This window comes from Erythrolamprus reginae, chromosome 6, assembly GCF_031021105.1.
Source record: "Erythrolamprus reginae isolate rEryReg1 chromosome 6, rEryReg1.hap1, whole genome shotgun sequence".
Lineage (NCBI taxonomy): Eukaryota > Metazoa > Chordata > Lepidosauria > Squamata > Dipsadidae > Erythrolamprus > Erythrolamprus reginae.
The window spans coordinates 2,537,681-2,554,433 of record NC_091955.1 but is presented as its reverse complement, the minus strand read 5'-3'; the positions used below and the strand labels follow the sequence as shown (position 1 = coordinate 2,554,433).

The 16,753-nt window shown below is 40.6% G+C and overlaps 2 protein-coding genes across 2 annotated transcripts in view; both read right to left on the bottom strand.

The window, feature by feature from the left end:
* RASSF8 (Ras association domain family member 8) overlaps positions 1-16,753 on the bottom strand; it is an 86,032-nt gene that overhangs the window by 18,762 nt on the left and 50,517 nt on the right. The gene's annotated exons all lie outside the window — the stretch shown is intronic.
* Positions 1,192-1,641, bottom strand: LOC139168894 (histone H2A, embryonic-like). Its single transcript, XM_070754660.1, has one exon. It carries the CDS (start codon positions 1,639-1,641, stop codon positions 1,192-1,194), a length of 450 nt encoding a protein of 149 aa, XP_070610761.1.

The following is a 16,753-nucleotide window of genomic DNA, read 5'->3' as shown; positions in this document are numbered from 1 at the left end:
TTGCTGATTATAGCACTTGAGAATGTTATGATTATATAATATTGACTGTTTTTTAATATTAAGGGATTTTAACTTCCGTTTTACTAATATTAGATTTGTACCACTGTTTATTGTATTTTATTATTGTTGTGAGCTGCCCCAAGTCCTTGGAAAGGGGCGGCATACAAATCTAATAAATTATTATTATTATATAAACCATGTAATTTATAGTTTACGATAAAGTTAAAAAACGAAATAGAATAAAATATAGATAGGCTGTAAGGAACAAGGCTCAGCAGAATAGCTGGCATATATGTTAAGTGTTAGATGCTTAAGTTCTGACACCAAAGTAACCTATATATGATAAAGCTGCATGCTCTTGTATGTTATGTTTTTGTTGGTACGGTTTTTTTTGTCTTTGTTTTTGCTGTTTTAAATGTAAATACAGTGATCTCTTGTTTTTCGCAGGGGATGGGTTCCAAGACCGCCCATGAAAAACGAATTTCCGCAAAGTAGATATTTTTTAATGTATTTAACGAGTATTTGGACTTTTAAAACCCACCCTTTGCATTAAACAGTCATTCTATAATGTTTCTCAGCTGGAACTACATGCAATGTCCTACCAGTTTCTTTAATAGAGTATAGTAGTACAGTAGTACCTCTAGATACGAGCTGCTCCACATGCAAGTATTCCAAGTTACGAGTCGAGATGCGAGCAAAATTTCTGTTCGACACCCGAACTCAAATTCAGGATACGAGCCGAGCTTCCACTAGGTGGCACAAGAATTCCTTGCTTCCAGTTATCTCGGTGCGAAAAACAAAGTCTAAAGGCATTCGTTCGAGATGCGAGTTGATCGACATACGAGCTAGGGTCTGGAACGAATTAGACTCGTATGTCGAGGTACCACTGTACTGTAGAAGAATTTTATGAATTGTTAATGCATTTAAAATTTTCAATGGATTTAAAAAGCCCCCTTTGAAAACCCGTGAAGTAGCGAATCCGTGAAAGATGAACCGTGAAGTAGCGAGGGATTACTGTATTCAATAAAGATATTTTTAAAAAGAAAAGATGTTCAAACCACCAGGAGGCCATCTTCCGCATTTATTTCTGCACCCTGATATTATTCTGATATAATATCAGAAGAATTATTCTGATATCCATAAGATTTCAACCCATGTCTGGATAAATGGCACCACCAACACCAACACCGTTTATGCCACAATGACGTCTGGAGATTGGAGACCTTTGCTTGATTTCTTCCCCCTCCTGGAAGAAGAAGCAGCCGACTTCCTGGGACAGAAGTTCTCCTGGATCAGAACCTCTCCGAGCAGAGACTGGAGTTCGGAATCGCCCCGGACCGCTTGATGCAAATGGCCCGGAGCGATTCGACGCCGGCAGGCCCCCGTGGCGATATTCCCGGCAATATCCACCAGGTCGTATGTCAGGTACTGAAGCACCGCGGCCATGTAGACGGAGGCGCCCGAACCGATGCGCTCGGCGTAATCCCCTTTGCGAAGGAACCGGTCGATCCGGCTGACGGGGAAGATCAACCCCGCCCGGCAAGACCGGGACGTTTTCGGCTTCTTCCGTCCCCTCTGACAGGGGGATGGCTCCGCTTCGAGATCTTCAAAGCTCTCAGTATCACATGGATCGTCCGACATAATCTACTCCTGCTTGGTTTAACCCCACTTCGAGGTCTTTCCCGCCACTGTCTGGTTTGGGTTGTTTTGCTGCTCTCTGTGGCTCTTCTCCAGGTGGTCTCTTTTCCTTTGTGAGTCTGATTTTTAGCTTTCTGCCCTCTTTGTCTCCAGCCTTCTGATTTTCCTGCCCTTCCAGGTTAAGCTATCATTTGGAGGGCTGGGAGGAGGGGAAAAAAACCCACGCATAATTTCTCAGATCCCTTTTTGTGACATCATTAAGGACCAGCAACAAGGATGCTGATAGGCCAGGAAACACAGCAAATAGGACATTGTTACAACGTTGGCTCTTCTATGACATGTGGACTTCAACTCCCAGAATTCCTGAGCTAGCATGATTGGCTCAGGAATTCTGGGAGTTGGAGTCCACAAGTCATAGAAGAGCCAACTTTGCCTACCATTGACCCAGGCTAGAGAGATCTTTAGCCTTGATTTGATTGGAGTTGAAATCTCCCTCCTGCTTTGATTCCTTTGCCTCTTCGACAATTTCTGATTTTTTGGGGGGAGATGTCGCAATCGTCAACCCCGGCAGAGGTGGCCAAAAAATATTTTGGACATTAAAACAAGCCCACTATGAAGTGTCAACCACATTTGGAATTTGACACCGAGCAGTCAAAAAACTCAACACAATGCTAGGTTGCTTTAAGAGGAATACTGTTATTGGGATGCTGATATTGTTTCCATATTTGATTAAGGGACTGGAGGCTAAAACATACGAAGAATGGTTGCAGGAACTGGGCATGGCTAGTTTAAGGAAAAGAAGGACCAGGGGAGACATGATAGCAGTCTTCCAATAACTCAGGGGTTGCCACAAAGAAGAAGGAGTCAACCTATTCCCCAAAGCACCTGAGGGTAGAACAAGAAGCAATGGGTGGAAACTAAACAAGGAGAGAAGCAACTTAGAACTAAGGGAAAATTTCCCGACAGTCAGAACAATCAATCTATGAAACAGCTTGCCTCCAGAAGTTGTGAATGCCCCAACACTGGATGTTTTTAACCAGATGTTGGATAACCATCTGTCTGAAGTAGTGTAGGGTTTCCTGCCTAAGCAGGGGGTTGGACTAGAAGACCTCCAAGGTCCCTTCCAACCCTGTTGTTGTTGTTATATTGTTTTAGTTGGTGTGATTATTGTGAGCCGCCCAGAGTCCTGTTGGAGTTGAGTGGTATATAAATATCACAAAATAAAAATCACCTACAAAAAGGGCAGTAGGAAAAGCAAGTAGGATGCTTGGCTGCATAGCTAGAGGTATAACAAGCAGGAAGAGAGAGATTGTGATCCCCTTGTATAGAGCGCTGGTGAGACCCCATTTGGAATAATACTGTGTTCAGTTCTGGAGACCTCACCTACAAAAAGATATTGACAAAATTGAACGGGTCCAAAGGACGGGCTACAAGAATGGTGGAAGGTCTCAAGCATCAAACGTATCAGGAAAGACTTCATGAACTCAATCTGTAGAGTCTGGAGGACAGAAGGAAAAGGGGGGACATGATCGAAACATTTAAATATGTTAAAGGGTTAAATAAGGTCCAGGAGGGAAGTGTTTTTAATAGGAAAGTGAACACAAGAACAAGGGGGCACAATCTGAAGTTAGTTGGGGGGAAAATCAAAAGCAACGTGAGAAAATATTATTTCATTGAAAGAGTAGTAGATCCTTGGAACAAACTTCCAGCAGACGTGGTTGGTAAATCCACAGAATTTAAACATGCCTGGGATAAACACATATCCATCCTAAGATAAAACACAGGAAATAGTATAAGGGCAGACTAGATGGACCACGAGGTCTTTTTGTGCCGTCAGTCTTCTATGTTTCTATGAACACAGTCAAATATGAGGATTCAGGAAAGAATTCCAAATACCAGCTGTTTTTCTTTTTTCTTTACTGGACTTCTTTTACCATTGTCAGCATCTTCAGAAATGTAAACCGGCCAAGGAAACGGGAAAAAAAACTCCTATGAACGGAGCACGAAGCTCTTTAGACATCCCGAAATACGTAAACATTTTGCGGTAGGATGGACGTTTTCGAAACCAAAGGAAAACAACTGAAATGCAATCACTCCATGTGCCATTAAAGGAAAGAAAAATAACAAAATTTATATGTTGCGAGCCAGGTTTACAAACGAGGGCAGATTGTTAAACGAGGTTATTTGCCTACAGTGTGTCATAACTCTTACGTGTATACATATAAAATGCCAAAAACAAAACAAAAACTTTTTAAACATTTTACAATCAGGACCTGGATGGAAAACATTTGTTCTGCATTTGGGATGTTTCTGTTCCAAAAAACGCTAATGAAAGCATCTGTTTTCCTTCAAAAGAAAGTAATTTAAACTCTCCTTTCGCTGAAGCCAAACTTTTCTCTGCATTTTTTTTTTTTGTGGCCAAAGTTGATCCAAAATTGCAAATGCTCAAAGAAAAAGGTTATTCTGAAAAAAACAACCCAGTGCAGGCTTCAACACATTGTCATTCTTTGTATGAAAACAGCTGGGTAATTACTGTTTAAATTTAGGTTTAATACAAACAAGGGCAGTCCTAGCAGAGGGGATAATAAATATACTTGCAGGTTTTGGTAAAGGAATGGAAAAAATAAGTGATTAATTACAGCCTCCCTTCCTTCGCTGACCTTTTTGTTCCCAATTGCAACAGCAAAAATGTTTGCTAATTTTCCTGATTTGTACAAGCAGCAGACTTTGTGTTTTTAAAAGGATACCTTCCACCAATGTCAACTTTAGAAACTACTAGCTCATTTTTTGGTGATGTTTGGTAGGTGTTTTAATGCTGGGCTCCGTTTTGTGGAATGAATGAATTAACCCTTTTTCTAGCTTCCTTAATGAGGCAACTCTAGTTGGATTTTAATTTTTAAAAACAACAATAGATGTTTCTTCTCCGCTTTGCTTGACTTTTCAGTCAGGGATCGCAGGTCCAAATGTAGTTGGTGGTCAGTTTTGAACCTCCGTTAGACTTTTGGCTTTAGGGTGTTAAAAACATCTTTTGGCAGGTGACTGATGTCTGTCTGTGTCTGAGCGCTATCAGTCATCTGCCGAAAGATGTTTTTAACACACGAAAGCCAAAAGTCTAACCTAGGTTCAAAACTGGAGTAGATGCTGGGTGAAGAATTTAACCTATTTTAGTACACTTGGTCCACATTGTGACGTACAGTGGTACCTCTACTTGCGAACTTAGTTCGTTCCATGACCAGGTTCTTAAGTAGAAAAGTTTGTAAGAAGAAGCAATTTTTCCCATAGGAATCAATGGAAAGCAAATAATGTGTGTGATTGGGGAAACCACAGGGAGGGTGGAGGCCCTGTTTCCTCCCAGGAGATTCCTAGAGAGGCCCCATGGAGGCTTCTCCTCACCTTTTCCGGCCCTGTTTGCTCCCAGGAGATACCTAGAGAGGCCTCACGGAGGCTTCTCCTCACCTTTTCCGGCCCTGTTTTCCCCCAGGAGATTCCTAGAGAGGCTCCACAGAGGCTTCTCCTCACCTTTTCCGGCCCTGTTTCCTCCCAGGAGAATCCTAGACAGGCCCCACAGAGGCTTCTCCTCACATTTTCCGGCCCTGTTTGCTCCCAGGAGATTCCTAGAGAGGCCCCACGGAGGCTTCTCTCTGTATTTTCCGGTTACAGTTTTGGAAGCTCGGGTTTGTAAAAAGAAAATGGTTCTTGAGAAGAGGCAAAAAAAATCTTGAACATCTGGTTATTATCTAGAAAAGTTCGTAAGTAGAGGCATTCTTAGGTAGAGGTTCCACTGTAGCTCCCAGAAAGACTTTGCAATCTCGGTAATCCCTAAACCATGGCAGAACTTAAAACAGCATTATGTTGGCATGCAAGCGAGTCCATAAATTATTCAATCTAGCTTGGATGGGGGGAGGGAATTAAACATCAGTCTTAACGGGGCCTAGGTTCAAACAAGACATGCATCACATCAGAGTCTTCTTAACAAGATTTATTGAGCTGAAAGTGATATAGAGACAGGAAAGTGTCAAGAGCTAAGCTATTTCCGTTACAGTGGATTTATCTCCTCCGATGCGAAGGGGCAGATTTTTAAAATAAGGGCGTTATTTTCAAGAAAAAAAAGATGTCCATTTACATAAATACGTTGTTGTTTAATGACCTCCATAATCCCTTGCAGCAGTAGTGGATTGCTACTGGAAAAGGCGGGGAGAAGCCTCCGCGGGGCCTCTCTAGGATTCTCCTGGGAGGAAACAAGGCCAGAAAAGGTGGGGAGAAGCCTCCATGGGGCCTCTCTAGGATTCTCCTGGGAAGAAACAAGGCTGGAAAAGGTGGGGAGAAGCCTCCGTGGGGCCTCTCTAGGATTCTCCTGGGAGGAAACAAGGCCAGAAAAGGTGGGGAGAAGCCTCCATGGGGCCTCTCTAGGATTCTCCTGGGAAGAAACAAGGCCAGAAAAGGTGGGGAGAAGCCTCCGTGGGGCCTCTCTAGGATTCTCCTGGGAGGAAACAAGGCCAGAAAAGGCGGGGAAAAGCCTCCGTGGGGCCTCTCTAGGATTCTCCTGGGAAGAAACAAGGCCGGAAAAGGCGGGGAAAAGCCTCTGTGAGGCCTCTCTAGGACTCTCCTGGGAGGAAACAGGGCCGGAAAAGGCAGGCGGGAGAAAGGAAAAAGAGGGAGGGAGAAAGACAAGAAAAACAAGAAAGTAGAGAAGGAAGGGAAGGAAGGAGGAAAAAGAGGGAGGGAAGAAGGAAGGAGAAAAGGGGAAGGGAGGGAGGAAGGAAGGAAGGAAGAGGAGGGGCATTAAAGGAAGGAAAGAAAGGAGAGGGAGAGATAGAGAGGGAAAGGGGCAAGAGAGGAAGGAAGATGAAAGGCAAAAAATAGAGAAGGAAGGAAGGAGAGAAGCAGGGAAGGAGAGAAAGAAGGGAGTGAGGAAAAAGAGGGAGAGGGAAGAAGGAAGTAGAAAAGGGGAGGGAAGGAAGGAAGGAAGGAAGGAGGGGGCATGAAAGGTAGGAAAGAAAGGAGGGGGAGAGAGAGAGGAAAAGGAGGAAGGGAAAAAGCAAAGTGAAAGGCAAAAAAAGCAGAGAAGGAAGGAAGGCTAAAGGAAACGGGGCAAAGGAGGAGGGAGGGAGGGAAGGAGGAAAAAGAGAAAAGAGAAGAGAGCAAGGAAGAAGAAAGAAAAAAAGAAAACAGAGGAGAAAAGAAGAAAGGGAAGAAAAAAGAGTAAACGGAAGGAAAGAAAGGATTTTGCACGCCCTGCAAAAGACAACTATCACACAATATGCTCTAAAACCAATTAGCAAAGAGACTTAAAAAAAACCCAAAATCTGGCTCTCGAAAAAAACCCAAAGCAAAATACAGTATACCATAAGTATCATTAAGTTGTCCAGGTCCTTCACATCTCATTCTTTGGTGCTATTGTGAAGTTCAAAAGAAGCAGGGGAGGGCTGGAATGGGAGCTCAGGAAACCAGAAATTTCAGAAACAGGCTTGAAAAAAGGCTCCCTCCTGGGCAATGTTCTTTTAGGGGAAGAAAAATCAACCGAAAAGCCCAAACAAGTCATTATATTTTATATTTTATTACAGACAGAACGGAACAAAAGTCCCAAAATTTAGGGGGGAAGGAATAGACTGAAAAACTCTTTCTCCAACATTTGAACAGTGAAGTTTGTTGTATAAACTCTTCCCTAATGAATTGCCTGCACACACACACAAACAACCTTTGAAAGAAAAGAACACAACAAGTTGGTCATAAAAATTCTGGCAGAGGAAGATGGTTGATACAGACTCGAGAGCCCAGGAAGCATAAAGTCCGTTCCCCATTCGACACTTCCAGAGACCCCCCACCCAACTATCCTTACACCAAAATAACAGTAAGAAAACCAAGTTTGATATCCTTTCATTGAGGGGGTCAAGCAATGTGGTGAAGAAGAGTTTTTCAATCCCTTGAAGGGTCACCAGTTTTGGAAGGTGTCCATCTTCCAAAACTTCCATCTTTTTAAAAAAAATTATTCTTTGTCCAATATACAATACATATGGAAGAGAATAGACATTAAGTAATATATATAACGATAGAAAGTAAAAAGAAGGGAATTAGATGGGAGGAAGAGAATATATATGATATAAGAGATAAGGAGAGAATATATATGATATATAAGATAGATAGATAGATAGAGAGATAGAGAGATAGATAGATAAGGAGAGAATATATATGATATATGAGATAAGGAAAGACAATTGGACAGGGGACGATAGGCACATCAGTGCACTTATATACACCCCTTACTGGCCTCATAGGAACCTGGGGAGGTCAATCATGGAGAGTCTAAGGGAGAAATGTTGGGGGTTGGGAGTTGACACTATTGAGTCCGGTAATGAGTTCCACGCTTCGACAACTCGATTGTTAAAGTCATATTTTTTACAGTCAAGTTTGGAGCGGTTAATATTAAGTTTGAATCTGTTCCGTGCTCTTGTGTTGTTGCAGTTGAAGCTGAAGTAGTCGTTGACCGGAAGGACGTTGCAGCATATGATCTTGTGGGCAATACTTAGATCGTGTTTTAGGCGCCACAGTTCTAAGCTTTCAAGACCCAGGATAGATTTTTCGTAGAGTATTCTGTTTCGAGTGGAGGAATGAAGGGAGATGGGAGTTTTGGAAGATAGGAGTTTTAGAAGAGGGAGTTATGGAAGATGGGAGTTTTAGAAGAGGGAGTTTTAGAACAGGGGTTTTGGAAGAGGGAGTTTTGGAAGATGGGAGTGTGGAAGATGGAGTTTTGCAAGATGGGAGTTTTGAAGATGGAAATTTTGGAAAAGGGAGTTTTGGAAGATGAAGTTTTAGAAGATGGCATTTTGGAAAATGGGAGTTTTAGAAGATGGGAGTTTTTGGAAAATAGGAGTTATGGAAGATGGGAGTTATAGAAGATAGTTTTGGAGGATGGGAATTTTACAAGATGGGAATTTTAGAAGAGGGAGTTTTAGAAGATAGGAATTTTAGAAGATGGGGTTTTAGAAGATGGAGTTTTGGAAGATGGAGACTTGGTATCAACCAAGAGAGATTGCTTAATTTTTTTTTTTTAAAGAAAATTTGCAATTCTGAACTTGTGAGCCACTCCGAGTCTTCGGAGAGGGGCGGCATACAAATCTAATAAATAATAATAATAATAATAATAATAATAATAATAACAACAACAACAATAATAATTCTGACTGAATCTCTGAGGTTGGACAAGGATAATCTTTTACAGACATTTCATTCACTATTTAATTCACTAGGAACAGGAAACAAGGATAAACACTTTAAAATAATCCCATTTCTTTGTATACAAAGTTGTTTTTGAATCAAGTCTTATCTTTTCAAATCTGTGCAGATGAAATTTTGCTATGCAGTTGGCCCAAAGTTCCGGAGGAAATAAAATGTATTGAGATTAAAAAAAAATAGGGTCCACATTTCTTTTGCAACATTAATCTTAAGTATGTTTTGTGAGAAAGCTGCTGTTATCCTGTAGTTGACAATAAATTGTGATAATGTTTGAGTAGTAAGACCTGGATTTACTACCTACACTGTGTTTTGTTCATGAAAGAACACAACACATTTTCAGTCCTAAACAAAGATACAAATTGTTCTTTAGAGTTTTGTATACTTCTGATACCAAGCTGAACATTGGAGTCTTATTTTATTTTGGGGTGCGATGGGATTCTTGTAAGATTCAATGCTAATTTTTCCCGTTTTCTTAAGATGTGATGCAAAAGTTTAGAACTATTTATTCTTTTTCGGTATCAAAATGTTTTTGTTCTCTTAGCAAAATATCCAGTCTGTTTTGTGTCCAGAGACTTCATCGCATATCCTGGCTGAATTCATGCTCAGCTGATCAGCGATGTTATCCCTGTTTTCATTACTGCTAGATTACTAAAAAGGGGCAGTTTTAAAAGTTTAAAACACTTTTAAATCAGCTAACAACGTTTTTAGATTAAAAGGCGGCAGGTTCAAAGGAATGACGGAGAGAGCTAAAGGAACAGAAAATAAAATGCATGTTTAAATTTGCTGTTTGCACTTTTGCAGACAAAGCTTGTCTTTGCAGGGGCAGATTAAACAAATCTACATTTTTTTTTTGCAGATTAATAACAGTCTTTCTCTGTTGTTATGTTTTCCCAGCCCTGGTCCTTTCTGCATTTCTGACCTGTAGGACTGATTAAGAATGGCAGAACTAGCAATTACAGACAGATTTCATTGCTCAAGGTTGCAATTTCATTCTGTTACACACTCCTGCTGTTAAACTAGCAGAGAATTCACTCAATGCCTCTCACACACCGCGTTTGCATCCCAGAGATGAGAGCAATTATTTAATCAACTTTGCAGACATTCCAATCTGCAAAAATTTAAAAGAATTTAAAAAGAATTATGGGACCTTGGTTTCCAGTTCCTCCCATTGTGATTCATCTGAGTTATTTTCTATACCCTGATCATCCCTACTAGCCTCCTCTGAGCCTGTTGGAATACCCCTAAACCAGTATGTCGGCTGGTGGGACCCAGGGGAAGAGCCTTCTCTGTGGCGGCCCCGACCCTTTGGAACCAGCTCCCCCCGGAGATTAGGATTGCGCCCACCCTCCTTGCCTTTCGTAAACTTCTTAAGGCCTACCTTTGCCGTCAGACATGGGGGAATTGAGACATGTCCCCCGGCCTATGTATTTTATGCATAGTATGTTTGAGTGTATGTTTTATTTTAAATAAGGGGTTTTTAGTTTTTTAATTATTTAGTTTTTTAGTTATTGGATTTGTTACCGTATATTGTTCTTGTTATTGCTGTGAGCCGCCCCGAGTCTACGGAGAGGAGCGGAAATCAAATCAAATCAAATCAAATCAAATCAAAAAATAAATAAATTTCTCAACTGCGTCAACATTAAGATGCATGGACTCCAACTCCCAGAAATCATGCTGGCTAGGATGGGGAATTCTGGGAGTTGAAGTCCACGTAGTTATGAAATTGCCATTTTTGACAAATCCAGCTGTAACCTCTTCTGCAGAACTGCAGAAAAAACAATGGTTGCCAACCTGACTTCCATTAAGAACCTGTAGACTGCACGAGTCAAAAAAAAAGGACTGTGAAAATATTGACCGACCCTTTGCATCCTGGACAAAAAATTGTTTCAACTCCCACCCTCAAAACAACGCTATAGACCACTGCACATCAAGACAACTAGACACAAGAACAGTTTCCCCCCCGAATGCCATCACTCTGCTAAACAAATAATTCCTTCAACACTGTCAAACTATTTACTAAGTCTGCACTACTATTACTACTAGTTTTCCCCATCATTCCTATCACCCTTTTCCTCCCACTTAGGATTGTATGACTGTAGCTTGTTGCTTGTATCCTTAAGATGTTTATTAATATTGTTTCCTTGTTGCTTATTTGACCCCTATGACAATCATTAAGTGTTTTTACCTCCTGATTCTTGACAAATGTATCTTTTTCTTTTATGTACACTGAGAGCATCTGCACCAAAGACAAATTCCTTGTGTTTCCAATCGCATTTGGGCAATAAAGAATTCTGTACTATTCTATTCTATTCTATTCCATTCCATTCCATTCAATTCCATGCAAAGCAACTGGTGCTGGAGATTACTGATTGATTGATAGATAGATTTAGATTAGATTTAGGCTGCTCTTCTCCAGAGACTCAGGGCAGCTTACAACATAATAAATAATACATAGTCATAGCATAATATAAATCGAAGTTAAAACTAGGCCAATTCAAAATCCAAAATCCATTAAACATACTAAAAACCAATTTAAGCAAGCCTAAAAAAAACCCATGTCTTAAAACCATTCAGTCACATTTATCCATATCTGTCGTAAAATGGGCTGGAGGTTTTATGAAAGTTCTAACTTCAGATTATGTCCCCTTGTTCTTGTGTTCACTTTCCTATTAAAAACACTTCCCTCCTGGACCTTATTTAACCCTTTAATATATTTAAATGTTTTGATCATGTCCTCCCTTTTCCTTCTGTCCTCCAGACTATACAGATTGAGTTCATTAAGTCTTTCCCAATACGTTTTAGGTCTTAAGCATAAAATGTATCAGGAAAGACTTCATGAACTCAATCTGCATAGTCTGGAGGACAGAAGGGAAAGGTGGGACATGATCGAAACATTTAAATATGCTAAAGGGTTAAAGAAGGTTCAGGAGGGAAGTGTTTTTAATAGGAAAGTGAACACAAGAACAAGGGGACACTATCTGAAGTTAGCTGGGGGAAAGATCAAAAGCAACATGAGAAAATATTATTTTACTGAAAGAGTAGTAGATCCTTAGAACAAACTTCCAGCAGACGTGGTTGGTAAATCCACAGTAATTGAATGTAAACATGCCTGGGATAAACATAGATCCATCCTAAGATAAAATACAGAAAATAGTATAAGGGCAGACTAGATGGACCATGAGGTCTTTTTCTGCCGCCAGACTTCTATGTTTCTATGTTTCTATGTTTATAGTACAAAAGTTTGTTTTATTTTATTTATTATCAAATTTATGGGCTGCCCTCTTACTCCAGGATAACTTTGGGGCAATTATTCTTTCCCCCCTTAAACTGCCCTTGTCAGATATCATTTCCCCCTAATTCTTGGGTAACTTTTTTCCCCCCTGAAGTTAATTTGCAGATGACCGAGAGAGATTTTTGCTCAGTGCAGAGAGGATCAGATCAATAGATACCGAAATGAGAGGAAGATGGTGTAGCTTGCTCTTTTTTTAAAAAAGCTCTGGAATCATATCTGGAATCAATAAACCTCCCCCGTGCCAGATGTTTGGGTGTGAACATCATTTCTCATAAGAATCATAACACAGAGAAGTGGAGGGGGAAGAGAGGCAGAAACAGACAGAGAGGAAAAAGAGACACACAGAGAGAGAATCACAGAAAAACAGAGAGTGAAAAGAGACAGAGAGAGATGGATAGACAGAGAGAGAGGAAAGAGACAGGGAGAGAAAAAGATACACAGAGAGAAAGAGAGATGGGAAGATGGGAAGATAGAGAGAAAGAGAGAGAGGGGAGGGAGAGAAACAGGGAGGGATAGACAGACAGATATAGAGAGAAAAGAGAGAGGGGGGAACAGAGAGAGAGAGAAAGAGAAAGAGAGAGATGGCCAGACAGACAAACATACAGACAGACAGACAAGATATATATCTTTCTCTCTGTCTCTTTCTCTCTCTCTCTCTGTATCTTTTCTGTCTGTCTGTCTGTCTGGCCATCTCTCTCTCTCTCTTTCTTTCTCTCTCTGTCCCCCCCTCTCTCTTTTCTCTATATATCTGTCTGTCCATCTTTCTGTCTTTCTCTCTGTCTTTTGCTTTCTCTCTCTCTCTCTGTATACACACACACACACACACACATATATATATATAGAGAGAGAAAGTAAAAGACAGAGAGAAAGACAGAAAGATGGACAGACAGATATATAGAGAAAAGAGAGAGGGGGGGACAGAGAGAGAGAGAAAGAAAGAAAGAAAGAGATGGCCAGACAGACAGACAGACAGACAGAAAAGATACAGAGAGAGAGAGAAAAAAAGAGACAGAGAGAAAGAAAGATGGACAGACAGATATATAGAGAAAAGAGACAAAGAAAGAAAACGAGACAGAGAGAGAGAGACAGGAAAAAAAACAGAGAGAGTGAAAACAACCAGACAGAAAGACACACACACACACACACACACACACACACACACACACACACTGAGATGGACAGACAGACAGGGAGAAAAGAAACAGGGAGAGAAAAAGTCACACACAGAGACATGAGGGTGATGGAAAGATAGAGAGGAGAGAGAAACAGAGAGAGAGATGGACAGACACAGAGAGAAAAAGAGACAGAGAGAGAAAGAGAGAGGGAGACAGACAGTGAGAGAGAAAAGAGAGAGAAAGAGGGAGAGAGAAAAACAGAGGAACAGAGAGAGAGAAAGAAAGACAGAGAGAGAGAGATGGACAGAAGACAGAAAAGACACACAGAGAGAGAGAGAGAAAGACGGACAGATAGAAAAGAGAGAGAAAGAGGGAGAGAGAAAAACAGAGGAACAGAGAGAGAGAGAAAAAAAAAAGAGAGAGAGACGGACAGAAGACAGAAAAGACACACACAGAGAGACAGAGAAAGACGGACAGATAGAAAAGAGAGAGAAAGAAACAGAGGGAAAAACAGACAGAAAAGAGAGAGAGAAAGTATCATAGTAATTATCAAACAGATAAATAAAAACATATTTCTATCTTTATTGGAACGGTTATATTGATTCCCTGAGTGTTTTTTTAATTTACTTTCTCTTTTTTTAGAAAAAAAGAACAACTATTTGCACACTTACAGTATCCAAAGAAAGGAAATGACTAAAACAAGCCATTTCCAGCCGATCTGTGTAATTTCCATCACAGAAAAGAGAGGTTTTAATCAATAGTTGTTGTCCAGGGAATGGATCAATTTTAGAAAACAGATTTCACGGGCAACTCTATTCCTCTGCTCACCTACGTGTGCCATTTCCCATTAGTCTTTGCCTGGCAAAATTACTTATCTAAACAGCAGAAAATGCCAGTTTGGCTATTGGCTTCTTGCTCAGTAAATTCCCCTCCCCTGCCTACAATCATTAAACAGAAACATCAAGATTGATCCTTCCTTCGACAGAAATGCTCCAACTTTATCAGATAAGAGTTAGAAGCAACTTTTCAGTAAAATTTCCCCAACGGTTCTAATTGCACTTTGGAAATAATTTGCAAATAAATCTATTGTGTTTTTTTTCCTTTCTTTCCTCAGTGCTTGATAAGAAAACTACAGCAAAAAATGATTACCATATTTTGGAGTATAAGATGCACCTTTTTCCTCCCTAAAAGAGGCTGATAATTTGGTGCGTCTTATACTCTGAATGTAGGTTTTCCCCCCCCAGCCCTAAGCAGGTGCTAACAATGTTCCCATTTCTTATTAGCTTGAAAGCTCTTTCATTGTTACTCTCTGCAAAGAATATTTTCCAAGCCCTAAGTCTTTGCAGGGTTTTTTCATTGCTCTAACTTGCTCCAAATAAGTTTCTTTTCAGCCCTAAACAGGTGCTAGTGATGTTCCCAGTTCTTATTAGCTTGCAAACTCTTTCATTGTTACTCTCTGCAAATAATATTTTCCAAGCGCTAAGCCTTTGCAGGGTTTTTTTCATTGCTTTAACTTGCTCCAAATAAGTTTCTTTCTAGCCCTGATCAGGTGCTAATGATGTTCCCAGCTCTTACAGCTTGCAAGCTCTTTCACTGTTACTGTTTTCCAAGTCCTAAGCCTTTGCAGGGTTTTTTTCACTGCTCTAACTTGCTCCAAATAAGTTTCTTTTCAGCCCTAAACAGGTGCTAATAATGTTCCCATTTCTTACTAGCTTGCAAGCTCTTTCACTGTTACTCTCTGCAAAGAATATTTTCCAAGCCCTAAGTCTTTGCAGGTTTTTTCATTGCTCTAACTTGCTCCAAATAAGTTTCTTTCCAGCTTGCAAGCTCTTTCATTGTTACTCTCTCCGAATCAAGTTTTTTAAAGCCCTACTCAGGGGATAAAATAATGTGATGAATCCAATCAATCAATCAATCAATAAAAATGGCATTTCTACATATCTTAGCCCTGCTGTGTTTGAACTCAATGGGTCGCCGTGTTTACCAAATGACCCCAGCATTGGGTAACTCCGTCTTCTCTCGAGAAGGGTGTCTGAGGTCATGTTTTGAAACAGCAGCCATGCAAAGCTACCAAATTAAAAAAAAGGCCCGATAATGAAATAATGATGTGGAAAACAAAACAAGGCCTGTCGGGTTTGAATAATGTGCTTGCCAGCCTTGTTATTTTTCCGCCCCGCAAAAGCTGTCAGGCAAGCATAACCTTTTTCTTTGCTTAATGAAAGAAAATTAATCGAACGGAGCCAAAATGGCCTAAGTGGTGAGGAGCAGAAGGGCCCCCCACAATTTACACGTCAAATGAAAGAAGGCGACAACAGAATGTAAACTAAACAGAGGGAAGGGAGGGGGGAGAAAGCAGAATAACAAAAGTCGGAAGGGACCTTGGAGGTCTTCTAGTCCAACCCCCTGCTTAGGCAGGAAGCACCACTTCAGACAAACGGCTGTCTAATCTCTTTTTTAAAACTTTCAGGGTTGGAGCATTCATGACTTCTGGTGGCAAGCTGTTCCACTGTTTAATTGTCCTCGCTGTTAGGAAGTTCCTCCTTAGTTTTAAGTTGCTTCTCTCCTTGATTAGTTTCTGTTAATGTATGAGCAGGGTAATCTTTATGTACCAAGGTTGGGCACACACAGAAACATTTAGATTGAGATTAGTAGCTGTGAATAACTACTCAGCTACACACAGATATGCTAACTTGAATTAAAGTTTACCTTGAGAAATAACATATTCCTATAAATAGTCATACACATAATAAGTCAGAATAACAGTGGGTGTCTTTACTTCCGAACTTAATTTGTTTGGTGACCAGGTTCTTAAGTAGAAAAGTTTGTAAGAAGAAGCAATTTTTCCCATAGAGATCAGTGTAAAAGCAAATAATGTGTGTGATTGGGGAAACCACAGGGAGGGGGGAGGCCCTGTTTCCTCTCAAGATATTCCTAGAGAGGCCCCACGGAGACTTCTGCTCACCTTTCCCGGCCAAACGGGCGCTTTGGCTGGCAAAAAGGGTGAGTTTTGGGCTTGCAGGCATTAATCGCTTTTCCATTGATTCCTATGGGAAACACTGTTTCATCTTACAAACTTTTCACCTTACAAACCTCGTCCCGGAACCAATTAAGTTCGTAAGACGAGGTATCACTGTAGTTATTTCACCTTCCAAGCAGCTGTGCTATCTCGGTCCGCAGAGAGAAAAACCCAAATATATCCAGTTATTTTTCTTTTCTATCTTGAAGAGATTAGAAGGGTCCCCAGATTTACACTACCAAAAGTCCTCCTTCCCTTTGTTTAAACCCCCTACCTTAAAAGAAAAAACTCCGTTTGCGTGTAGAAGTTTTTCAAAATAATAATTGGATGAAAAATCCCTGCATTCTTGGTTGAAATCCAGAGAAATGCAGTCGCTGCTGATATTTATGGCAAACCCCTCTGGGTGGCCCATCCATTTCCTTTTTATATCAAGTTTTTGCGGAGCAGAAATTTTAATAA

Excerpts from the sequence above, each read along its gene's own strand:
- LOC139168894 (XM_070754660.1), bottom strand. The coding sequence starts at position 1,641 with ATGTCGGACGATCCATGTGATACTGAGAGCTTTGAAGATCTCGAAGCG.